Here is a 26051-nt window from a genome sequence, read left to right on the forward strand (position 1 = left end):
TACGGACGGAGGCCGAGGAAGATCTGCAGAGGTGGCGGCGGCCGGGGGCAGGAGGATGGTGCAGAAGGAGAGCCAGGCGGCGCTGGAGGAGCGGGAGAGTGAGCTCAACTCCAACCCTGCCGCCTCCGCGGGCGCATCGTTGGAGCCGCAGGCAGCTCCAGCCCCTGGAGAAGACAACCCAGCCGGGGCCGGGGGAGCAGCGGTGGCCGGGGCGGCAGGAGGGGCTCGGAGGTTCCTCTGTGGCGTGGTGGAAGGTGAGCGTTGTGGCGCGGGCTGGGCAAGAGCGTCCTCACTCCCTCTCCACCCCAGTAGTAATACGTTCTTTCCTTTTTGCGGGGGCAGGGGGCTCTAAAAGGGGGTTATTCCCTTGGGTCTGAAATTTGACCCTGCTGAAATGAGGGAAGAGGCGAGAGGATGGGCAGGTCTTTTTTCGCGTTCTGAAACGGCGTCGAATTCCCTCCTGGCTATTAACAAGCCTGACCCCACCCGCCTCGGGCTTGGAGCCAGGCATGCTCCAATGGAAGCGGTGTAAGGAGCCTAGTCTTAGGCTCTGAGTTTTACGTCTTTGTACCTTGGTATGTTGTTCTCTAGGGTGGTTTGTGTTCAAATGGAGAGAGGTGTGTAGTTTTGTTGTCCCCACCCTTTAGAAAAAAGACTACCCGTACAGGTGTGCTAGTTGTATTTCTGGAGTGAAGAGAAGCACTGTCGTCTTACAGTTTTACAAATTCCTTTTTGCTTAGAATTTTTGTTTGTTCTTGTGTTTTTTTGTTTGTACTTGTGTTTTTGTTTGTTTTTTTGCTGGCCAGTCCCGAACCCCCCACCTTTTGAAGATTGATTTGCAGCCTAGAAAATTGCCCTTTGCCAACTACTCTGCCTTGTCTCTGAGGGATGAAGCTTTGACTTTAATAGTATCTGAGATACGGAATTTTAGTGACTGCAGAAGAGGTGTAAAAGTTCCCTTCTCACTTCCTTCCCATTTCCATTTAAAAGGAATGATGGACTTTTTTGGTGGTTGGGGAAAATGACCAGAAGATTGTATCACAGTTCATGAATGTAATGAACAAGTGTTCGGCTGTGCATTCTAAGCTAAGCATGAATCAGTTTCATTATTGCTCTTTCCTGGAGTACAGCATGTATTTGAACTTTCTGAAGTATTTTGGCTGACCCAGGGTTTCTTAGCTGTATACTTTATTAGTTCTCCCCTATATGTGGTGTGCATAGGAGTAACACTGTAGAAAATACTGGTCTTTATGAAAAAAACAGAAAGATGTGGAAAAGGAAAGAAGGATTGTCCTCTTGGTTGAGAGCTTTGGTACTCACGGAGTATTCATTTGAAAGATGGGTGGTGGTTATGCTATATTAGATAAAGTTTGATTGTAGGAGAGAACAGACTAATTGGCAGCTACCATAAGGAATGAAACGATTCAGCAAAGTTAACTGTCTTGCAGAATTTTCGGGAAAACAGAATGGAAAACTAACTGTGTATTTGACTGGAGTCAGTGTTTATGAAAACATGATTGCTTTGTTTGATTTATCCATTGATGTATATATAGAGCTAGAATCTGTGCTTTGTTATGTAAGATCTTGGGGTGGAGGGTGGGAAAGGAGTGCTGGGGGATTAGAAATTTTAGAGCTAGACTAAAGTGAATCTAAGGAAACTTGCCTGTCCATTACACCTTCAGTAATTATGGAGAAAACTTAGTTGTGGTTTAGATCAGTTGGTTTGTTTTTCAAAATAGTATTAAAAGGGAACTAGTTTACTTAGAATTGTCTTATCTGTCATCTTTTCTCCTTCCAATTCCCTAGTATGTTTTCTTGGTGACTGAGCACCTGATATTTTTTTGGTGTTTGTTTTGCTTTTCTTTCCCTCACAAACCTTTGTTGATTTTATTTATTTATTTATTATTTTTGAGGTTAATTTGTGCTTTTATTTGCCAGTATAATTTAACTACAGTGGCCTGCAAACTTTTTTGATCTAAAAAGTACATTTTACATCACAATCCAACAAATGCACACACATATATAATATGTATACATATATAAAAGTGAAACAAAAGTTTTGCTAAAAACATCTACCCTGAGTGTTAATTCTTTTTTTTTTTAAGACTTTTTTTTAAACCAAGTATGAACTGCACTGACACATCATAATCACCAAAGCCCCCAGTTCATTTTAGGTTCAGTTTAATGAAGTGAATAGTGTTGCACGTTCTATGGACAGACCTTTGTTGATTTTAACTCATGTGTAACAGCACTGCTTCCTCTTTGCGGTGCCAATTAACTAAAACCATGAACCTTACTCTGAAAGAGCAAAGTTAGGATTCCTGAAGATTAAAGTGTTAGTCACTTGAAAAAAATTTTTTTTTCATGTTGAAGCAGCTCTAAAGGAAAGTTTAATGCCTACTACTTAAGAGAAAAATGATAATGCAGAGTGTTGTAGGAAAGCTATAAAGACTTGTGAAATTTACCTAATACTTTAAATCACCTGTAAGAGAGTAACCATTGAATTGTCCAGATTGAAAGTGCCACAGTTTCATGTATTAGTATGTAACGAATTTTTCTTTGGCCTGTCATTGTCTTTGTGGTGCAGAGTAACCATTCTATCTAGAGTGGAGCTTATTACTGTTCAGAAATTTTGGTTTTTGAGTTAATTTCTTAAACTGTGTGTGTGTGTGTGTGTACGTAAGGAACATTATGTGTTCAAAACACAATTTGAACCATTTTTATGATACTCCAGGGAGGTTGTCCTTATCTCTTGCAGATGATTAGACTGAGGCAGGTGGAAAATAAAGGTTAGGCAAGCTGTAAGGTGTGATTAGCACAAGCCACAGCTCAAAATACCAGTTTGGTGCTTATACCACTACTTAAGTCATCATTCTGCAGTTCTGTTTCTTGCAGTGTGCATTACTATTGCTTTGCCCCCATCTAGGATACTCTGGAGTGAGTCACGTTCTTGAATTTTCAGTTGTTCATATACATTTGCTCTGGAATTGAGATTGCTTGAGAGTTTCCTGTTTGGGCCAGTTCCAATGTTGAATTTGTTGAGTGTAGTTTAAGGCATTTTTTGGGTCCCTTTTATAATTTTGGGAACCAAAAAAAAAAAAAGCCATCATAAAATTAGATGAATCAGATTCTTTTCTAATTCTGTCCCTGGTTTTTTCCCTACCTTACTTGTTTTCACCCCTTCCTCCTCTAAAAGTGGTTTAACTCCCCTTCTAGGTAGTAATTGTTATTATTAGCAGTTTGTGGTTACTTTGCTTCCCCTTTCCCCACTGTAAGATTGAGATAATCTTTTTAAAAGTTAGATTTAAATATATTTAGTCTTTTTTGGCAGTGAAAAGAGATGATGTTTAGTTATTTTTAGATGACTTTATCACATAAATAATGTGTTCATGGTAGAAAAATCAGAAAATTTACCTAAGCAAAAAGGGAATTAAAATCACTGTAAAATATCACCCCAAAATACCTTAATGTTTTACTAAACATCCTTCAGATCTTTGTATATTGTACATATTTTTTACAAAGTGGTATTGTATGTATTGTAACCTGCTTTTCTCAGTAGATAGTTTATCACATTCTTATAATTTCATTCTTACTTTGGATCTAGGATTTTATGGAAGACCATGGGTTATGGAGCAGAGAAAAGAACTCTTTAGAAGGTAATTTTTTTATTATGTGAAGGAGAGTCTTAATTAACATTTCCTTTTTTTTTTTTTTTAACATTTCCTTTTGTTTGAGGAAATACACTGAATAGGCCAGGTGCAGTTTGATGATTTCTCAGTTGCAGAAGTTACTTTACCTTGGTCTTTTTCCTCTTCTTCACCTAAGGCGGTGGTTCTCAAACTTTCCTGGGAAAGCTGGATAGGTTTTGGGCTCATCTGTCTTACTCAGAACTGTTGTATTTTTATTTAAGACTGTTTATAATATGTTGACATTCCTTATAATATTTAATTTTTTACAACTCCACCGGATTACAAAAAAGTTAAAAGCTACTGCCCCAGAATATTAGCTTTTTAAGAGACGGAGCTGCTCCAAGAAAAGGAAAAAAAGTGAGATTTACAGGTTATACATGTTGCCTGTTTATATACATGTAATTTTTTCTCCTCTTAAGGCTCCAGAAATGGGAATTAAATACATATCTGTATGCTCCAAAAGATGACTACAAACATAGGATGTTTTGGCGAGAGATGTATTCAGTGGAGGAAGCTGGTAATCTTTTTCTTTTTAATCCATAAATTCTGAGTACATGAAGAAAACAGCTATATTTTAAATGTAGTTGTACAAGAATTAAGTATTTCACTTTGTAGGTAGTTTTCTTTTATATGGTTACTCTGTGTGTTAGTGCATATTGAAAGAGTAACTCTAACAATGTGTAGCCATGGTGTGATTTACAGGTATGCCAGTCTGACTTCACCTGTTCTGTGGTCATAAATTGTGCTTTTTAACTTCTGCCAGTGGACTAAACAGTGGGCCATTAGACAAAGAGGTGCTGAAGCAGGGCTAGGCCTAGGGCAAGGCAAGTGAGGGGCCTGCCGGCAGTGCAAATTTTAAAGGACTCCAAAAATCAGTAATCAAGTTAAATAATACTTTATTATCCATTTTTTAAACCAGAACTAATGCAAAAAATCCACGAACAAAATACCAAAATTTTAAATAAAGATAGGGTTAGTACTACTGATCCTTTTGCTTCAGGCTCAAGTATGGCTTGGTCTTGACCACTTGATTTCTGTTACTGGTCCTGTCTTTATTTAAAATGAAGAAGGGCCTCACCTTAGTCTGGGCCTATACTGAAGTGAAAAGCCATCCTGAACTATCCTTGTTACATGTGTTCTTATGTCGAGTTAGTTACATAAAGTTCATAAATAAGAGAAGTAAATTAGACAAGTGGTGCTTTTCTTTGGGGACTTGAGTGAATGGGGGAACATTTTCATACCTTGAATTAAATGGTAGCTAACAAGATATCTGGTTACAGAGCCCAGTCAAGGCACTGAAGGCAGAAAGTTTTCTTAAAATATGAAGAGCAATTAAAACTCGATCTAGTGTTGTTGTTTACTACTCTATATAACTTAAGTGTCTTCAACTTGATTATTTTCTGGTGATGCTGGTAATGAAATTTAATATGATCAAAATATAGTCAAATGACTATCTTGAGATACCACTGAAAGTTATTTAAAGATATATCGTGTGGTATGGAATAGTCAATTTACTTAGGAATTATGGAATTATGACATTATGGAATGTCAATTTACTTAGGAAAATTGTCTTTCACATTTTAGAGACTTAAAACTGTGATGAATATTTTTCTTGTAGTTACAAAAATGTCAAGATTGTTAAGGCCATCACTTAACCCGGGTTCTTAAGAACACATTTTTTCTTTTTTTCCAAATTATAAAGTTGCTATATGTAGATGTATTTATTTAGGAATTCCAGTTGTACAGAGACAGCAAAAACAAAAGCATACCTCTGAAATACTATAGGAAATAAAAATGTTTTGTATTCAGTAAGAGAATTGATGCTTAATTCAGTATTTTTGAGAAATGGCAATGCTTTTATTGAGTTCAGGGTGACGTTAAATCTCATCAGGTTTGTGCCATTACGTATTGTCACATTGGACCTGACAATTTTGTAGAATTTAAGGGACTTTTTTTTTTCCTTGACTCATTGAAAATTGGAGAAAATAACCTTCAGTTTGAAGGTGAAGGCTCTTTTAGTTTTTGTGGTGCTTTCTTAAATCATGGACTCTATTCTTTAGAGCAACTTATGACTCTCATCTCTGCTGCACGGGAATATGAGATAGAGTTCATCTATGCTATCTCACCTGGATTGGATATTACCTTTTCTAACCCCAAGGAAGTATCTACATTGAAACGCAAACTGGACCAGGTAATTTCCTTACTTTTTCATTATTTTTCCCTGAATCAGTACATGAAACTAAAAGTTTTCTGAGTTGCTTTTATGATGTAAAAAGGAAACCAAATTCATAGTACTTCTTTGTTTCCGTACAAATTTTTTTACTTTAACTCTTTTGATAAGAGGAATATTTTCTAAAGTGAGTCAAAAGAGCTTTACTGGAGGTACCATTGCGTCTCAAACTTCAGTTTGCATAAGAACTGCCTCAAAACAGTGCTTAGAAGTGATGCTTAAAAGGGTTCTTATAGGCTCCATTCCCAGAGATTCTTAATATAGACTTGAGGTGGAGACTTACCTCAGATTCCAGGAAATTCTGAGTGGTCCAGAGTCACATTTCCAGAAACTCTGTTGGGTGCCTGACTGAATTTCTGAGTGAGGTTATAGAAATAGGTTCACTCAGTTATATGGACAAGAGATGTAATTCAGTTTGGACATGATTGGCTAGTTTCCCAAAATGAGAAGAAAAACTAGGTAAACGTGTAAGCTGTTGGTGAACCTGATTGGAGTCTAAATTCTACTTAACATAAAAGCTGCACATGTTTTTTGGTAAAGTAAGTGTGCTGATTTTTAAAATATATATATGTTTCTTTTTTCTTTTTTTTTGGCCATGTGGTATGCGGGATCTTAGTTCCGTACCAGGGATCGAACCCACACCCCCTGCATTGGAAGTGCGGAGTCTTCACCACTGGACCGCTAGGGATGTCCCCTATATATGTTTCTTTAAGCAAAAGTTTATATTGGGTTTCCCTGGCGGTCCAATGGTGACAACTCTGTGCTTCCAATGCACGGGGTGCAGGTTCGATCCCTGGTCAGGGAACTAAGAAATCCCGCATGCCACGCAGTGCGGCCTTTAAAAAAACAAATATATATATATATATATATATATAATTGGTGGCATTAAAATGGCTGGTAAAAAATTTAAAGTGGTTTGGGAGGTTCCTGGTGGTCCAGGGATTAGGACTTGGTGCTTTCATTGCTGGGGCCAGGTTCAGTCTCTTTTCGGGGAACTAAGATCCCACAAGCCGTGTGGTACGGCCAAAAAAAAAAAAAAATTTAAAGTAGTTAAATTTCTGTGAATAAGCTTTTAAAAGGTTATTTACCTATTTGATCATATTCTACTATGTTGGTCTTTCTGATTGATGGCCTAGATTTATGTGCAAATGTGCAAAGAAATTAATTAGCATCAGTGTATCTTGATTGGAACAGGTGACTTGGGTTTGTCATGTCTTAGAGTTTATTTATTGTTCACAGTTTTTTTTTTTTTTTTCTGTTTGGTTTTCTATAGTTGGCAGTGAAGGAGGTAGAAGGATAAGCTGCATTATAGAAGCTTTGTTAGACATACTGGCATATTGCATTCAAACCCAAATGAAAAAATGGGTCCCAAAACTGTCTAGCTGTTTAACATAGAAAATATAAAGGCAGTGGCTTGGCATTGAACATTCTACTAAGGAAAATATTTGACTTTTAAGTATAACTATTAAGTATATACTTTAATATTTGAAATCCTGTGTTTTTTACTCTGTAAGATGAGCTGGTAAAGCATCTTGTTTTTTTTTTTTTCTTTTCGTAGGTTTCTCAGTTTGGATGCAGGTCATTTGCCTTGCTTTTTGATGATATTGACCATAATATGTGTGCAGCTGACAAAGAGGTATTCAGTTCTTTTGCCCATGCCCAGGTCTCCATCACAAATGAAATTTATCAGTACCTAGGAGAGCCAGAAACTTTCCTCTTCTGTCCCACAGGTATTGTATATAATAGCTTTATATTTAACTAGTCTTCTTGAAATATATAACTTTCAAAAGACCATGTATGGGCTTTATTGTGTTGTCCCCTCTCCCTTTGGTATATAAAGGTAGGAATTCTTTTTCTAGAAGATATTTCTGCACATCTTAAATTGGAGAGATTTTAGGAAGTAATAAATGACAACTGAATAGGCAAAAGATTTTATGGTTTTTTTTGGTACTAGAAGTATATGAACATTACATGTTCAGGATTAGAGGAGGGGATAGTAAAAACGAAAGCTAGAAAAAAGCAAATTTACATTGCTTTTACCTTAGTCACTTCTCATATCCTCCTACTTGTTCCTTTTTTCTTCCCTTGCATATCTGTATCCCTTTTCATTCCTCCCACTCCCATCTGGGCTCTTAACTTCCAGTAGTCAGCATAGAAAGCTTAATAATTTTTTCTCCCTTTTTCTTTTTTTCCCCCTCTCATCTCTCCCTGGTTCCTTCCATTGAAAATGTTTTTTCTCTTTTTTTGCCTCTCAAAATTCAGCCTATAAGAAAACTTCCCTAGTTTTGACTTCTTGTTCAGGAAGAGTTAAAAAAGTTCTAAGAAATTTTAGACTGATTTATTTAACTGTGTATATGTCTGTCTTAAGAGTATTGTGAGCCATGAACCTTATCTCAGTGGTCTGATACTATGTGAATACTCAGTGTTTAATAAGATCATACTTGGTAATTACTTAATTCACTGCAAATTATAATCAATTGTAGTTGAGTACTAATAGCCAGGAGCCTAATATTGCATTCTTTCTATTATGATATTATGAATCCAGTCTATTTGGCCTCTTATTGTAACTGAGAAATGTAGGCAATTCAGAATTATGTAGAAAATGCTAAAAATTCTAATTATTTCTTTAGTAAACTTGTATTTCTGGTGACCATAGGACCATAAGGATTGATCTGTCCTAATACTAGAGGAAGAATATCAGATTTTATGATTTGATTCTTTTTTTTTTTTAAGTTGAGTCATAAATGAACTACCCACTTGAGTTTACTTCTTTTGGGACGTAACATGGAGGCCTTTTATCATTTGGATGAAAATAATTTAGAATTGGTAGACATTTTTATCCCTATTCAAAAACTCATGACCATTTCACTCCTGACTGTTTTACTGATTAATTTTTCCCCCTACATTCAGAATATTGTGGCACTTTCTGTTATCCAAATGTGTCTCAGTCTCCTTACTTAAGGACTGTGGGTGAAAAGCTCCTACCTGGAATTGAGGTGCTGTGGACAGGTAAGTCTTAAAAGATTTAGACAGTAAAACTTTTAATTAACTAGGACCTTGGGAGTTGGTTGTTCTGGTTAATTGGATACTTTTATTTATTTTTAAAGTTTATTTTTATTTTTTATTTTTGGCTATGTTGGGTCTTGGTTGCTGCACGCGGGCTTTCTCTAATTGCGGCAAGGGGGGGGCTGCACTTTGTTGCAGTGTGCGGGCTTCTCACGGTGGTTTCTGTTGTTGCGGAGCACAGGCTCTAGGTGCGTGGGCTTCAGTAGTTGTGGCTCTCGGGCTCTAGAGCGCAGGCTCAGTAGTTGTGGCGCATGGGCTTAGTTGCTCTGCGGCATGTGGGATCTTCCCGGATCAGGGCTCAAACCTGCTTTGTCAGGTGAATTCTCAACCACTGCGCCACCAGGGAAGCCCCTAATTGGATACTTTTAAAAAGCTGAGCCTTGGGCTTCCCTGGTGGTGCAGTGGTTGAGAGTCCGCCTGCCGATGCAGGGGACACGGGTTCGTGCCCCAGTCCGGGAAGATCCCACATGCCCCGGAGCGGCTGGGCCCGTGAGCCATGGCCGCTGAGCCTGCGCATCCGGAGCCTGTGCTCCGCAACAGGAGAGGCCACAACAGTGAGAGGCCCACGTACCGCAAAAAAAAAAAAAAAAAAAAGACTCTCATACATGGTTCTTCAAAATATACTGCATATAATTATTTTCCTTTGTTATATTTCATAACAATTTTTCTTTTTAAAATAACACAGCAATATGTCCTTTTACTCAGCTTTATTCCCCTTGCCCTACATTTCCTCAGGTCAGATTCTCAGAAATAGAATTAGTGGTTAAAAGGTAGGAATATTTAAGGTTTGGGTAACTTTCTGCAAAGTGATACATCAGTAAGAAAGAAATTTCCATGTTAACCATTTTTTACCATTATAATATATCCTTAATTAGACAAAGTCTAATTAACCTAAACCCTGGGAGGATTTCTGCCCTTAATTCTTAGAATGAAAGCTAATACAGCTCATCGATTACTAACTGTCAATCCAGCATTACAGCTTTCATTTTATAAAATACAGCATTCTCCTAGTGCTGAGACCAATACCTGTTAGCCCAGATCCCTACAGATCTATTGTTTAGCAGTAACTGATACTCAGACTCACTGAAAAATCCTCAAAGATTTTTTTTTTAACATCTGTATTGGAGTATAATTGCTTTACAATGGTGTGTTAGTTTCTGCTTTATAAAACCTCAAAGATATTTTTAATACTAAGTGAAGAATGTGTACTTTGTAAAAGAAAGAGAATTAAAACAAAATGTTCTGGTTAAGGCTCAGCTTTTTTTGTTGTTGTTTTTGTTTAAAAGATTAAAAAATCTTTTTGTTGTTGTTTTTGTTTTAAAAAAATTTCCTCTGAGGATTTATTTATTTATTTAATTTATTAATTTATTAAAACATCTTTATTGGAGTATAATTGTTTTACAATGGTGTGTTAGTTTCTGCTTTATAACAAAGTGAATCAGCTATATGTATACATATATCCCCATATCTCTTCCCTCTCCCTCCCTCCCACCCTCCCTACCCACCCTCTAGGTGGTCACAAAGCACCGAGGTGATCTCCCCTGTGCTATGCGGCTGCTTCCCGCTAGCTATCTATTTTACGTTTGGTAGTGTATATATGTCCATGCCACTGTCTTGTGTGAGAGTCTTTTAATAAATGGTGGTCATTATTTCTAGGTCCCAAAGTTGTTTCTAAAGAAATTCCAGTAGAGTCCATTGAAGAGGTTTCTAAGATTATTAAGAGAGCTCCAGTAATCTGGGATAACATTCATGCTAATGATTATGATCAGAAGAGACTATTTCTGGGCCCATACAAAGGAAGATCTACAGAACTGATCCCGCGGTTAAAAGGAGTCTTGACTAATCCAAATTGTGAATTTGAAGCCAACTATGTTGCTATCCACACCCTTGCCACCTGGTACAAGTCAAACATGAATGGAGTGAGGAAAGATGTAGTGATGAGTAAGTAGATGACTTAATTCTTGACTTTGGGAGGAGAGTTGGGATTAAATAGAACCATTGGCAAGTATGCATTCTTTTGTCATCAAGATTTAAGAGGATTTTTTTAAGGTGTTGTTTAGTCCTGTGAATGAGATGTATATGATAGAAAAAGGGCTGCTTGGACTGCCTTTGCACAAGTTACTTAATAACTTCTTGGCCTCAGTTCTTTGTTTTTAAAATGTGTCTTAGCCTTTCAAGTCTGAGTAACTAGACAAGGTAGTCTTTTAGTGTTCCTGTTATCCCTTGAATAATTCTGATTGAATTTGTGTTTTCAGGTGATTTTATTAAATGGTGTATTTTAGATGGCTAAATATTCTCTGAGTTACTTAATATATAATTTAAGTTCAGCTTACATTTATGAGACATTTTCTCATTTTAGACATTGGCTTACTGATTTTTATTTATGAAAAATTCCTAATTGAGTTCCAAGTAGGAGAATGCTGACTAGTTGTTTATTCACTAACATTTAAACACCTATTTATCAGACACTAAGGATGCAAAGAATAAAATAGTCCCTACTTTGAAAGAATTTAGTCTGGTGTTAGATAAAGCAGGTAGGCATTTAGTCTGGTGTTAGATAAAGCAGATAGGCAACTGTACTATAGAATGATAAGTGCTGAGATAATTATCTACAGAGTGCTAGGGGGAACACAGGAGGCAGTGATAACTTCTGCTAAGCGAAAGTGCTGGTAAATGATTTCATAGAGGAGGAGTTACTTACACTGGGTCGAAGTATGAGTAAAGTCTGCAGGGCATTAAAGGGTTGGTGGGCTAGAGATGAAAATACTAGACTCTGAAAATTTCAAGTTACCTGAATTTTGGCCCATTGCGGGGTATTGAAATGTCACATTATGGTGCTTAGTGGTATGTAGTTGAAAGTTGTGTTCTGTTTCTCAGTTCTGTACCCCTACTTCCAGTTCTGTTTATTGAATTAATGCTTCCCTTCAAGACTCAGTCATTGTCACCCCCTCTCCCCAGTAAAAAACACAGAGTTAGGGATATAATCTCAATCCTCTCTGTATACATGGCTGTTAGTATCTACCTCTTTTAAGGCAGAGCATGAAGCATGTTAACGACTAGTGGACATTAGCCAGACTGGCCTGTGTGCAGGGAAATAAGAAGGAAAGCTAAGAATAGTGGGATTTGAATACCAAGCCAAAGAGAGTTCAGACTTAATTTTTTCTACCGCTATCCTGGTTCTTCTATATGCTTATTATCTGTGCTCATATGTGGGCTCTCTATCAATTTTCTCTTCTCCCCTCAATGCATTTATTAATGTGCCCATTATTTTTTCATAATTATTTGCCTTTTTAAGTTATAAACCCCTGAAGGGTAGGGAATCTTCTTTATGGGAAGTATAGTGCCTTTAACCTTGCATTCCCAATAATTGATAATAAGTGGACATTTATGAATGCCTTGTCCAGTGATTCTAAAGTTAATGTTTAATATTTCAATTGGAATTTTACATTTAGCAATGCATTTAGATGACTATTCTGGGTGAAGTGGTTCAGTGAAGGGTCTTGGTTGTGTTTGCATATTATGCTTAAGGTTTGTTCTTGTTCCATTTCTTTGCTTCTCTGGGTTTACTGTAACAATTAGTGTTTTGTAATGAAAACTGTTTTTGTGCTCTTTCTCTCTTTTTTGCAGCTGATAGTGAAGACAGTACTGTGTCGATCCAGATAAAGTTAGAAAATGAAGGCAGTGATGAAGATATAGAAACTGATGTACTCTATAGTCCACAGATGGCTCTAAAGTTAGCTTTAACAGAATGGTTGCAGGAGTTTGGCGTACCTCATCAGTACAGCAGTGAGTTTGGCCTTTCTTTGTAAGGGGGTTGGATCACATTGTTTGCGACATAAAGTAAAGGACATTTGTAATGTGTCTTCTTATAGGCCTGCCAAGCAAAATGAAATTTAGGAATCTAGAGGATAAGGTTTTTTTAATTTTACTTTTGGTCTTAAATAGCTTTTATTTTGATGGAATGCTAATTTGTTTTTTAATATATATATATAAATTTATTTTATTTATTTATTTTTGGCTGTGTTGGGTTTCTGTTGCTGCGCGTGGGCTTCCTCTAGTTGTGGTGAGCGGGGGCTACTCTTCGTTGCAGTGCGCGGGCTTCTCATTGCGGTGGCTTCTCTTGTTGCGGAGCACGGGCTCTAGGCGCATGGGCTTCAGTAGTTGTGGCACGCGGGCTCAGTAGTTGTGGCTCACGGGCTCTAGAGCGCAGGCTCAGTAGTTGTGGCGCACGGGCTTTAGCTGCTCCGCAGCATGTGGGATCTTCCCGGACCAGGGATCGGACCCGTGTCCCCTGCATTGGCAGGCGGATTCTCAACCACTGCGCCATTAGGGAAGCCTGCTAATTTGTTTTTAAAATATCTTTTTTTGAAGTAGTTTTTAAATACAGAGCTTCAAAAGAGAAGAAAGTAATAGGTGTTGGCATGTTTATGATCTGTGTTTCCCCTCCTCTCTTCCCTTCCCCCCTCCCAGTGGTTTAGAGAAATTGTACTTTCTTGGGGCTCAAATTATTTGGAATCTCAAATTGAGGCTCTTAGTTAGAGATACGGTAAGAAGAAAACATTTCTCTAGATCTAGTTTGTTCTGTTTCTAATTCTGATTATCTCTGGCAATTTGTTTTTATAGGTAGGCAAGTTGCACACAGTGGGGCTAAAGCAAATGTAGTAGATGGGACTCCTCTAGTTGCAGCACCCTCTTTAAATGCCACAACTGTAGTTACAACCGTTTACCAGGAGCCCATTATGAGCCAGGGAGCAGCCTTGAGTGGTGAGCCTACAGCTCTGACCAAGGAAGAAGAAAAGAAACAGCCAGATGAGGAACCCATGGACATGGTAGTGGAAAAACAGGAAGAGACAGACCACAAGAATGACAATCAAATACTAACTGAAATTGTTGAAGCTAAAATGGCAGAGGAATTGAAACCAATGGACACTGATAAAGAGAGCATAGCTGAATCAAAATCTCCAGAGATGTCTATGCAGGAAGATTGCATTAGTGATATTGCCCCGATGCAGACTGATGAACAGACAAACAAGGAGCAGTTTGTGCCTGGTCCAAATGAGAAGCCTTTGTACACTGCAGAACCAGTAACTCTGGAGGATTTGCAGTTACTTGCTGACCTATTCTACCTTCCTTATGAGCATGGACCCAAAGGAGCGCAGATGTTACGGGAGTTCCAGTGGCTTCGAGCAAATAGCAGTGTTGTCAGTGTCAATTGTAAAGGAAAAGACTCTGAAAAAGTGAGTATGCTTAATTTACCTGTTTCTCTGGCCTGGATGGTCCCCATGCTGTTGATACAGGGGAGGTCTTAAATGAGAATTGACCACATCTTAGAATGTGTTCTGTAAAGTAGGTACGGACTCTGCTGAATCTGATATATACAGTTTCTTAGTTTGACCTTAAAGTAGCTAAGAATGAAGGAAAGTCAAAATTGATTATATTAGGAATATTTGTCAGTTTGGGGAGACAAACCTTTATTGTTTGTCTTTAAAAGTTTAAGCCCATTGATTCTTTAATGTTTAGTATAAATTTGCAGGTACCTGATAACATAAACAGCTTAGTTTATAAACTGTGTTTTAGATTGTTGTTAAACTTTCAATTTTTTGAGTGTTTTTATTGATCCTCAATAGATTGAAGAATGGCGGTCGCGGGCAGCCAAGTTTGAAGAGATGTGCGGACTAGTGATGGGCATGTTCACTCGGCTCTCCAATTGTGCCAACAGGACAATCCTTTATGACATGTACTCCTATGTTTGGGATATCAAGAGTATAATGTCTATGGTGAAGTCTTTTGTACAGTGGTTAGGTAGGTATTCCAGGAGTAATCTCTTCTCCTCAGATACATTGTCCCTTAAAAAAAAAAAGACATTATCCCACAGGGAGAAAAACATATAGGGAGTTTAAATTCTTTGCCTAGATTTCAAAGGTGTACCCATTGTTTCAGACTTGAGGTGCAAGCCTCAGTAAATATACCGAGCACGTTGATTTTTCTCCCTTGGGCTAATTCAGCATAAATATCTTGAAAATGTGTTAGAAAGTACTGACTTTAACTTGCTCTGACTGAATGCTTCCTGGATGGAACCATGTATACCACTTTTATCTGATTTGGAGATGAGACACTATGAATTGTGACTCTGTAAGCTCTCTGCTGCTTGCTGTGTCTTAATGACATCAATGCTGTGTTTAACAGAACAATTGCCGAAATGACCTAAGGGGGCCTGGAAAGAGGAAGCCATCCTCCCAGCCCTGTGCGCATGCGAGCTTTAGTGGTAGGCTATTCTGGTGCTACTTGGTATTATTTCACAGAGCCTTTTCTTTATGTCTCTACCAAGTAATTGGTTTTAGCAGGGGATAAAAATTGCAATGCCCTGAAAACTCTGCTTCATTAAATGGACTTCTCTTTGGAAAACAGTGATTTTTTTTTTTATTTTTTACTTTTTTTAATTTTCAAACTTGGTAAAAAGCACCAGCATGGCCAAGTTTCTCCAGGGATCTCATTTCATTTCCAGGTTTTCAATCCAGCTATAAGGAATATCTAATGGACTTATGCATAGCACACAGCAGGCAGCAAGGCTAACTGACATGTCATAGTTTTCATAGTAGTCACAAATACTATGATGGGTTACATACTCTTGGCTGTGAAATAGAAGTGTGAAACACGGTGAGCTTAGAGTAACTCAGGAGTAGTAGCAAAGAGATTTCTCACTTTCTGCATATATACTTTTGGACTCTTAAATATAAAAAAAAATTTTTCCTGTGATACAACTAATTAGCAGCTAAAAATAGAGTCTCTCATTGTTAATTTGAAAGTAGAGGGAATTCCCTGACTGTCCAGTGGTTAGGATTCCATGCTTCCATTGCAGGGGGCATGGGCTCGATCTCTAGTCCGGGCACTACCCGCAAGCCATGAGGCACGGCCAAAAATGAATAAATGAATTGGGGAAAAAGAAAATAGAGAATTTTGGGTTCCTGTATATGTAGCACAACAGGTAAAAGAGAATTTGGACCTCCTCTTGTTAAAAGGCTCCAAGATACCTCTTCTCTATGATACACGTCTGCCCTTAGGCTTAGGAAAAACCTCTGTATTGATTGTTGGATGATGGCATTTGCCTTCCAGGCTTTTGGCCAAGAGGATAAAATTAACCCTTATAGGGATTGAAGTTCTTAAGTTTCGAACCTGTAATCCGGATTATTAAGTTTGAGAAAGTGTTGCTTAAAACATTTGATACTCAGCTTTTAATTCAAGAATTACTAAAGATTCTTGATTATATACAGTATTGCTGCTTTTTCCTCTCAGGCTTTACCTCTGTACTGTGCAGTTATGGGGGCAGCTTTCCCAGATTGTATATAGCTGTTGTATAGTCTCAAGGTCAGAGCATCTTAGAAGCTTTAAATAATCATCTAGGCATCCACATAGCTTTACAACAGCTCACGACAAAGAGAGTATTTTCATGGTTCTATAGTAATTTCAGGGAGTTACTGATTAGTACCCTTTCTTTTCCTCTAGTCTCCAGTCCAGCTGGCATTCAGTCCTTTAAAGAATGTGGCTATGCAGTACTTTTGATTACTAACGACTTCTATTATCTTCTTCCCCATTGTGTACAGATGGGAGAATCCTCAGCACAAGTTCTACTACTATTGGATGGACAGCGGCAGATGTTCACAGCGCGTCATGATTAATTAGTTTAACTTAAAAGGTTCTGTGAGGTAGCTCAGGTAGATTTAAGGGCAGTAGGCATGAACTGAAGTCACGTTTGCGCAGCGACTGAGGCATTAACCATGTTTTCATTTATACAGCTCTTCGTACATGCAGCTTTTTATTGTAATAGTTGGAAGTGCTAGTTATGTTGTAGTCTCAAAGTGGGGGGTAGGGGAAATTGGCTCATCTTAAAGTTTGAGACGTGTAGTTTTTTCCTGCAGTGTAAGTTTACACTGAGCTATGGAATGGGGCAGGTTCTCTTCATAACCTAAATTTTGACCCCCTATTTCATATTTATTTTACAAATATTACATTATATATATATATATTTTTTTAAGTACCCCTACCCCTGAAAAATGACAACCCTGGATATAATCTCTTAATGGGCCTGAATTGTCAACAAAAAAATTGGTTTGCTTTGGGACTGTCTGACTAGCACACTGTGTATTGTACTGATGAGACTGTTAACTTGAACAGGAGGTAGAATGCTGTCTTCAATTGGAAAAGAACTATATTGCGCTGCTTTATCTTGTCAGAAGACTAGGCAAGTGATTTTGATTTGGCCTCCAAATTATCTTTTAATTATCTTATTAGCTTCCTTTATTGCCTATGGAAGGCAATTATAATTTGCTTTTAATTATCTCTTATTATTAGCTTCCTTTATTGCCTGTGGAGTTGGTTAAGTGGTGACCTTAAATGCTGACTTTTGGGCCTCAAAGCTTGCCACTCCATGTGTGAGCTAAGTGCACTGCAAAGATGATAGTGGTTGATCAGAGGAGCCAGATACTGTCATACTTTCAAGGAAAGTATGTTTTAGCTGTGGACAAATTAGGAGCATCAATTGGCTCTCCTTAGTTCTCAGAATCTGTCAGACTGAGACTGTTACTAGCCAAGTCTGAATTTGGATTGTCCTTGTCAGAAAAAAAAGAAAAAGTACTCATTGTGTTTCATTGTCAACTTACTGAATAATTTCTTTTACTTATTCTGCTGACCTTAGTTTTCTGACAAGATTAACCCCTTTGCCCCCCTTTTTCCCTTCCCTGTACCCTTCCTCAAAATGTAAAATGTGACTTCAGACAAGTTTAATTCCTTCATGGGCTGTGATAATAAAATGTCTCATCAATCTCACTTCACTTAACTTTAAAGTTACTGTAATTTTGCTACAGAGCAAGCAGCTGCCTTGATTTTTACAGCTGTACCTAGGGAATATATAAGTGTGACCCAGACAAACTTGACACTTTTTCCTTCCAATAATTTAAGAAAGGGTAGAACTCTTTCACTAGAACAGTGATTATTCATTGATCAGAGGAAGGAACATCAGTATTGAAATTCCATTACAAATTAAAAAAAATTATTATCACAGCCTTGTCCTGAAACCCTGGATTATTGTTAGAGAGCTGTTTCCACAAAGTGTTTGTTAGTTTGTTGGACGTTTGAGACCCCAGGAAATCCCCTTTCTCGTAACGTTCTCCGCTTGGATCTGATCTCAACAGGGTGTCGTAGTCATTCTTCAGCACAGTTCTTAATTGGAGACCAAGAACCCTGGGCCTTTAGAGGTGGTCTAGCAGGAGAGTTCCAGGTATCAATATGAATTCACAACTGAATTGACGTTTTCTTTGTCTTATGAGAAACCTTATGTTGCGCATCAGATGGCTGGAAGGATTGGTCTGCCGAAGGCTTTCTAGTCCCAAATTCAATTAGTTACATAGCTGGATTTTAAATCAAATTTTCCTCCTCTTTCGCAGTAATTTCTGAAGGAGATGCTGCCAATTCCCCCCCGCGCCTGCGAAGCGCAGCGGCTCTAGGTATACACTTCACATTGTTTCTTTGCAGGTCGCACAGCATTTTAATCTGCGCCCGCAATGCACAATGCGCGCATGCTTGTCTGCCAGTGGAAACTCCATGAGCAAAAAGGATGAATGATTATGCAAATGAACAGTGAAAGGGCTTTTGGATATTTTCCCAATTATTTTATAAGTAATACTTGAAAGAACAGTCCAGGAATGAAAATTTGAACAAAATATGAAGTTTATTTGGTGTTGGAATTTGTTCATGGACTTTCAGGTGCTCTACTTTTCTCCCCCCAACAGGTGCTCTGCTGCGCACAGCAAACTGAAGCGCATTGCTTTGGGGATAAAGCGTCTCCTGGACAGATAACCCTCTTCAGACCAAACCTCTCCTCCTGACAGTCTGTTCTGCCATCTTTTAGTGAGAGATGGTCTATATAAGATTGGTTTAAAAGATAGATTTGTCATAATTGGAATAGAATTTTTTTTTACTGTATATTTAAATCCCCAGTAGTATGTCACTAAAGCTATGTAACTCAGTTTGGGTAATTTCTATTCAGAAGCACTCCCCTCCCCCAGCAAAGAGGTGTTTTTATTAGTAAAGCATAGCACACCCCTCTTCTTTAGGTCTGCCTGCAGTAGCCAGTTAATGTTAAGTTGGTAATCTGCAGTGCACACTCATTAAAAGTAAATATCTTCCCAACACTGATCATCTCCCTTTTTTTTCTTCCCACAGCGTTTGCTGCCAATTGATGGGGCAAATGACCTCTTTTTTCAACCACCCCCACTGACTCCGACCTCCAAAGTTTATACTATCAGACCATACTTTCCTAAAGATGAGGTAATCATCTACCTGTCAACTTGGTGTATGGTTATGGTGAACACTTAATCCTTTCCTTTGAACTCCCTGGTTAAAAGAATCAGTTTTGTGTCTTAAAACTTTAGATGGAGAAAGTTTAACTGAAACATTGAACATGGGATGTTTAAAGAAGAGCTGAAGGAGTTTAGACTCAACATCTCGTGTCAGTTCTTTAAAAAAAAAAAAACAGATGAAATGTATTCACAGTTGGAATTACTGAACGATGTCTGAATGATCAGTTGTTCTCAGCTGATTCTCTCCTATATATTTTCTGCAGTTTTCAGTTGTGAAGTGCTTACAGGCTGCTTGATAATCAGCTATAGAAATAAAAAGCATGCCTGCTTAAAGACAATAACATGTTTTAAACATTTGGGATGTATAGAAAACTGAGAGAGACTCAGCCTCATAGTTTGCTGGATTTTGAATCCACTACTTACTGTCTAAAACTATCCCCTGCAAAGCAATTCTCACTGTTTACTATAACCATGCTGTTTTCTACTAGCTTTACAAATATGACTCAATAAACCTCTATTTAACAAAGCAGAGGTGATATTTATGACAAGCCAAACGTTTTGTTACTCCCTCTTCTAGAAGTCCATTCTGACTTATGAGTCATATTGTTAAATTCTGTTGCCATTTTTCTTGATGTGTTGCTTAACTAGATTATATTTTCAGGCTTCCGTGTACAAGATTTGCAGAGAAATGTATGACGATGGAGTCGGTTTACCTTTTCAAAGTCAGCCTGACCTTATTGGAGACAAGTATGTGATGAAGTATTCTGATTTGTTAGATTTGGGAGTAGACATTTCATAGCCAGGTTTATCAGGTTGAGGGGAGGTGCTGACTGGAAATAGAGTTTTTTAGAAGTCCTACTTTAGTTGTAATAAAATCTGAGCATTAATATGTGTATATTTTCAGTTTGTATTTACATCGAATGTAGTTTCCACGCATTGTCATTCGAGTGTATTGGGCCTTACATCACTGAATTCTAATGTTTTGTGTTAGTAACTTAACTCACTCTGGTCTCTTTTCTTGTGAGCAGGTTAGTAGGAGGGCTGCTTTCCCTCAGCCTGGATTACTGTTTTGTCCTAGAAGATGAAGATGGCATATGTGGTTATGCCCTGGGCACTGTAGATGTGACCCCCTTCATTAAAAAATGTAAAATTTCCTGGATTCCCTTCATGCAGGAGAAGTATACCAAACCAAATGGTGACAAAGAACTCTCTGAGGCTGAGGTAATGCACAGATTTAGAATTATACAATGGTAGTTTTTTAGAAAATAAAATACTTATTAAAAAAGCAAGCAGATATATCTTAAAATCCCAGTGCTTACTAAATTTCTTACAGAGAAGAATTCTTAGGGCTTATTCTTATTAGCATGGTATTTTCCACTGTTCTCTATGGTTTTTGATTTGGAAGCGTTGTTGTAATACTTTCTCAAGTAAAAGCACAACATAGACAATTAAAGAACCTTCTTTCTCCCTCCCTTTCTGTTTTGAAGCACCAAACTTAAGGATGTTATGGTCTCTTCTTTGGGTACTCAGGGCAAGTTTAGGTAATTAAAAATCTCTCATTTGTGTGCTAATGAAGCTAACTTACTTTCTCAATAATGCATTTCTCATGGTAATTAAAAACTAATAGGAATGAACTTTAAAAATAGTTTCTTCTTGAGGATAATTTTTATTTTCAATGAATACTTTTAGAGAATATACTTGGACTTGTATTTGTGACATTGTCTCTATGTAATAGGAGGCTGGGTTGGAGTAGGCTCCCTTACTTGGGATTTCATCGACATGACTGCAGCATGCTAGTGATTGAGCTGTTGATGTGTTGCTTTTCCATATGTGACAGTTCTCAGCATAGGAACCTATGAAGAAAAACCAGTGTGTCTCTTATAAACTTTTTTGTAAAAATTGTGGTAAAGCATACATAACATAAAATTTACTGTTTTAACCATATTTTTTTAGTGTACAGTTCAGTAGTGTTAAATACATTCACATTTTTGTGCAATACAAACTTTTAAAAAATTGTTTTATTTTGAATTATTTATTTTTTACTTAGAATAATTGTAGATGTACAGAAGTTACAAAGATAATACAGAGTTCCAGTATACCCTTCACCCATTTTCTACATTTGTCCTAAGTCTGAGAAACCAACTTTGGTACATTGCTATAAACTCCTCACCTTACTTACCAGTTTTTCCACTAATGTCCTTTATCTGTTCCAGGATCCAATCCAGTATACCACATTACATTTAAACAAACTTTTAAAAAAATAAAAACGCTTCAGCTAGAATTATAAGCTAATTAATTCTGCATGTGGTAATTTTATAATTACCAGAAGAGTTATTGAATATTGCTTTCCTTTTCCTGTTACTGAGTTCTGTAGTTGGGATATATGGATTCATAATGAGTAGCTACTGAAAGTCAAGAGATTCTTCCTAAATTTTACAGAAAATTATGTTGAGTTTCCATGAAGAGCAGGAAGTGTTGCCAGAAACTTTCCTTGCCAACTTCCCTTCTCTGATAAAGATGGATATTCACAAAAAAGTAACTGATCCAAGTGTAGCCAAAAGCATGATGGCTTGCCTCCTGTCTTCACTGAAGGCTAATGGTGAGTACATATTTGTAGAGTTGCTGGTATTTGGGTTATGTGGGGACAGGACTCTATTTTAGGATAAAAAGAAAGAAGTGAATTTACATTCCCTTCTCCACCATTTATGGTTTTGCTTCTGAATTATTAGTGCTGCAAGAATTGGATGTGTATTAATCATTGAAAAATACTGCTCTTTTACACTATGAATGCTTATTTTTGAGCCCCAATTAAATGAGAAGTGTACGTTTATTTTGCTAGGAGACTTATAATTGATAGTTGAAAATTAAATGAACCTCGGGAAGACTTCATTTAGGAATGTAGAGTTGCTGATGTTTTTTGAGTTTGTTACTTAAACCTTCAAAAATACTTTGCTGTACCTTAGTGGTATGAAAACTTTTTCTGTAAAGGGCCAGATATTGAGTATTCTAGGCTTTAAAAAGGCAACATACAGTGTTCCATTGCATGTTTTTTGTTTGTTTGTTTGTTTTGCGGTATGTGGGCCTCTCACTGTTGTGGCCTCTCCCGTTGCGGAGCACAGGCTCCGGACGCACAGGCTCAGTGGCCATGGCTCACGGGCCTAGCCGCTCCGCGGCATGTGGGATCTTCCCGGACCGGGGCACGAACCCGTGTCCCCTGCATCGGCAGGCAGACTCTCAACCACTGCGCCACCAGGGAAGCCCTGCATGTTCTTTTTTTAAACAACCTTTTAAAGCTGTAAAAAAAACAAAAACAACTTTTTAGCCTTTGGCAATACAAAAATGGGCAGCTTGTTGAGCACTAATTAGAGGGTTCTTGATGTGTGAGGATGCACTTTTGTTGCATCTTTATATCATTTGATTCAGTGGTGTCCCCTTTGTGGGATAATTTAAACAGCTCTGTTCGATGAAAGTATAATTCTCACTGTTGTGCTTGGAACTGAATCATGCAGGTGTATGAGGCATGTCTTTAACATATAAAACACATTCTGGTTGTATTGGCTTGCGACATAGGCTGGAATAGTCTCTGCCCTGTGGGTCCCTCAAAGATACTTTACATAAATATATTATAACATTCAACAGAGGTATCCTTTGCCTTGAGGTTTCTTACAACCTCTTTGCCAAAAGATTTTCTTTCTGGGGAAGAGTGTTACCATGCAAAAAAAAAAATTTTGAAGTATATTTGACAATTAAGAATTGTATATATTTAAGGTGTACAATTTGATGACTTGAAATACATTGTGAAATAATCACCATATTAAAGCTAGTTAACATATCCATCACTTTAAGGTAGTTATCACTGCAGTATTGATGAATATAAATATTGACTTTTGATATAAATTTTAAAAAGTATGAAATTTAGAGGCTGGTATAGATAAGCCAGTACTATGATCTTTTTGAAATATATTAGAGATTAATTACAGTTCATAATTCTACAAATTAAGTGACATTTATATTTTTATTTTTATTTTTTTCCCCTAGGCTCTCGAGGGGCTTTCTGTGAAGTGAGACCTGATGATAAAAGAATTTTGGAATTTTACAGCAAGTTAGGCTGTTTTGAAATTGCAAAAATGGAAGGATTTCCAAAGGATGTGGTTATACTTGGTCGGAGCCTGTGACGTTTGTTGGCACTATGAACTGTTGGGAAGTCTCTTCACTTCACCTGGTGGGTGGTGGTTGGGGTCTTCATACAGCTCAGCCTCTGGAGCGGCAACAGATCGGCTAATTCAGATTGGAAACAAAGAGGACTATGTAAAACTCACTCATCATGCTTAGAGACTACTCGCTGGTTGGAAAAAGATAGTATTGCTGTAAATCCTGTATGAAAGATGTGGGCCTCCTTATTGGGTCTTGTGTTAGGTGCTGAGACCTCTTACGTGGGCTTATAGGGAGGGGGTCTTCAATAAATGTAGTCAGCACTGTTTTCTGCATCCAGTGTGGTTGCATTTCTTACCTAAGAGTTATCAAAATCATTTGTCATCCTCCTTGGCTTATTAAATGAAATGTACCTCATTCTTTGGGGACATGGCAAAGATGAGAAAGATTTGGTTTCAGAGGCTTCAGGGTGGAAGGTCTGAGTGGGATGGTTATGGCATAGTTTAAGCTGAATAAATGATTTCAATTTGGGCGGTTTTTCTGCTTTTTGTAAAGCCTTGGCCAGTTGTCTCGTGACCATTATTGGTTCAGGCATATTGTGCTTTGTAGGGACAAATGTGCAGTTGTTTGTGGCAAAAGCCTAAAAGTGACAAACTTGTAAATTATTTTGTATATAAACTAAACTAGCTGTAACCTGACTATCCTTTGTGTTTACTGTTTTTGTAATTTTCCTTTTGAAAATGAAAGGGTGTGATTCAAGATGGCACTTTGAATATGTAAATCAGTGGAAAGTGTATTTTCTTTACTTTTGTCTTTGTTTTTTTAGAAGTTTTATTATTTTCGAAGTGCCTCCCACCTAGGGCTAGGCCATGACCACTTTGGGTACCAGAGTCTAACTTCATGGGACTCAGTCTGTTGCAAAGTGCCGTCACTTCTGGAAATTAACCTCAATTCAGGTCAGCATGTGAAATGTTAGTTTTGACTTCTGGCAAGTAGGGTTCAGGGACTGATTGATCCCATTTGCGCACAGGTCAGTTGTCCTTTAATTTCAAGACCTGTTACTACTGGTTTTATTAAATCAGAGTCTTTAGTTCTTGCATGTTTATATCAAATTTAAAAGAATGAGCACACTTTAACCAATGACTTACGGTTACCCTTTTCTCTTTCCTTTAACCACAGGTTATGAAAGCTTTCAAGTATTTTAATTTAGATTTGGTGTGTTTAAGGGTTCTGAGCATGAGGCTAGCAGGTAATCTCTGCAGGATTCATTTTTTTAATCATGGCTGGCTGGCTTCTCCATAGATGGTTAACAGTATTTTGTTATCTTGCTTCCCTGCAGTTTTGTATCAGCAGTTTAACTTTGAGCTGAGAGCGGGGAGGGTCAAGGAGAAGGAAATTTAAAACATATTTTCTTTCATAGATTTCCATCAGTGTGGGCTTTGAAAAGAGAGTCTTTTAAAGCATTGTACTTAGTGACTTTCAACCAAAGCCTGTGAGTGTGAATGGGTGAGATGAACAAAGGAGGCCTCTTCACATTCAGGGTTAGAAACCTGCAATTGATAGCAGGATATGTAAGGTATGTTGGACGAGGGGAACCAAGTTTGCGTTTTCAAGGGCTGAGATGAAGGGAAGATCGCTATAAGATACTGTTTAAAACGGCTTAATGTCATTTGGTTTTTAAGTACATTTTGTACACTAGTGGACAGTTCTAGCATTTTATCTGGAGGATTCATTCCATGGTCGTCATCCTGTGGAATCAGGATTTTTAGCAAGTTTGCTGCAGCTTTATCTTGGCTTTTAATAAGTTTGGCTGGTGTTCTGGTCACAGAGCTAACTATGAAACATGTCCACGCCGCTAGGATTGTTCAGTGCTATGCTATCTATCTTCTGTTGTTACGACTATTTATTACGGTTGGGTGGTATTCCATTGATTGTTTAGATCACAGCTCAGTTCCTGTAGAAAACGAACTGTAAAACCATCTGAAGACCATACAAGAGGCAAAATAAAACTTGAAGTGAATGTGTGTGGTCGTGTACTGTGTAAACCTCCTTCCTGTTTCTGCCTCTTACCTTTTCTCCTGCCCTTGCATTCCCGAGCAAGTGTTCCTCCTTTCCACAGCTAGCTGTTCCAAGTTAGGGACTGGATCTTAAAGGCAGTTCTCTCCCACTTCCATCTCCACTAAAAGATTGCCTTCCATATTTTCCTCAAGGCAAAACAAAAGTAGACTGGCTTTGGCTAAGCCACCCTCTTGCCACAATTATAACCTGGGGGTAAATTAGGGCAGCTAGTTTGAGTGAGTTCCTGCCACCTAATAGAATAAGGAACACAGTTGCCTGATAATTTGGTCAGAAGGTGAAAGTTGGGGGCGTAGCCCAAATTATGAGGCGGGAGTCTAAGACAGAAAGATGTTCCTGGACTAGCCAGCCTCTGTCAGGATAAGCAATTAGTCCCACGCTTGAGCTAACGTCCTGTGCTAGCAAGCACCAGCATCCAGCCAGCATCTGAAGTTCAGTGAAGATACGCCACCATCTGGATAGTGAGCTGAAGGGTTGTTAAGA

General features: G+C 38.0%; 1 protein-coding gene across 1 annotated transcript; it reads left to right on the forward strand.

Annotated features, from left to right (window-relative positions):
* Positions 1-25496, forward strand: OGA (O-GlcNAcase). Its single transcript, XM_082854899.1, has 16 exons — positions 1-254; positions 3605-3656; positions 4109-4206; positions 5750-5880; positions 7478-7649; positions 8830-8928; positions 10642-10926; positions 12613-12771; positions 13609-14222; positions 14613-14787; positions 18174-18259; positions 19204-19308; positions 20002-20087; positions 20369-20561; positions 21780-21939; positions 23379-25496. The coding sequence occupies exons 1-16, from the start codon at positions 56-58 to the stop codon at positions 23513-23515; spliced, it is 2751 nt and encodes a 916-aa protein (XP_082711025.1). The 5' UTR covers positions 1-55; the 3' UTR covers positions 23516-25496.
* The last annotated feature ends 555 nt before the right edge of the window (positions 25497-26051 follow it).

The sequence above is a fragment of the Leucopleurus acutus genome (genome assembly GCF_964270905.1).
Source record: "Leucopleurus acutus genome assembly, chromosome: 14".
In the NCBI taxonomy this organism is placed as follows: domain Eukaryota; kingdom Metazoa; phylum Chordata; class Mammalia; order Artiodactyla; family Delphinidae; genus Leucopleurus; species Leucopleurus acutus.

What these genes read in the sequence shown, in the direction of transcription:
- OGA (XM_082854899.1), top strand. Translation starts at nt 56, where the DNA reads ATGGTGCAGAAGGAGAGCCAGGCGGCGCTGGAGGAGCGGGAGAGTGAG. An exon ending in GTCTTTTGTACAGTGGTTAG is followed by an intron (nt 14,788 to 18,173) that starts GTAGGTATTCCA and finishes TGATCTCAACAG; the next exon opens with GGTGTCGTAGTCATTCTTCA. An exon ending in GTCTAGCAGGAGAGTTCCAG is followed by an intron (nt 18,260 to 19,203) that starts GTATCAATATGA and finishes TTCTTCCCACAG; the next exon opens with CGTTTGCTGCCAATTGATGG.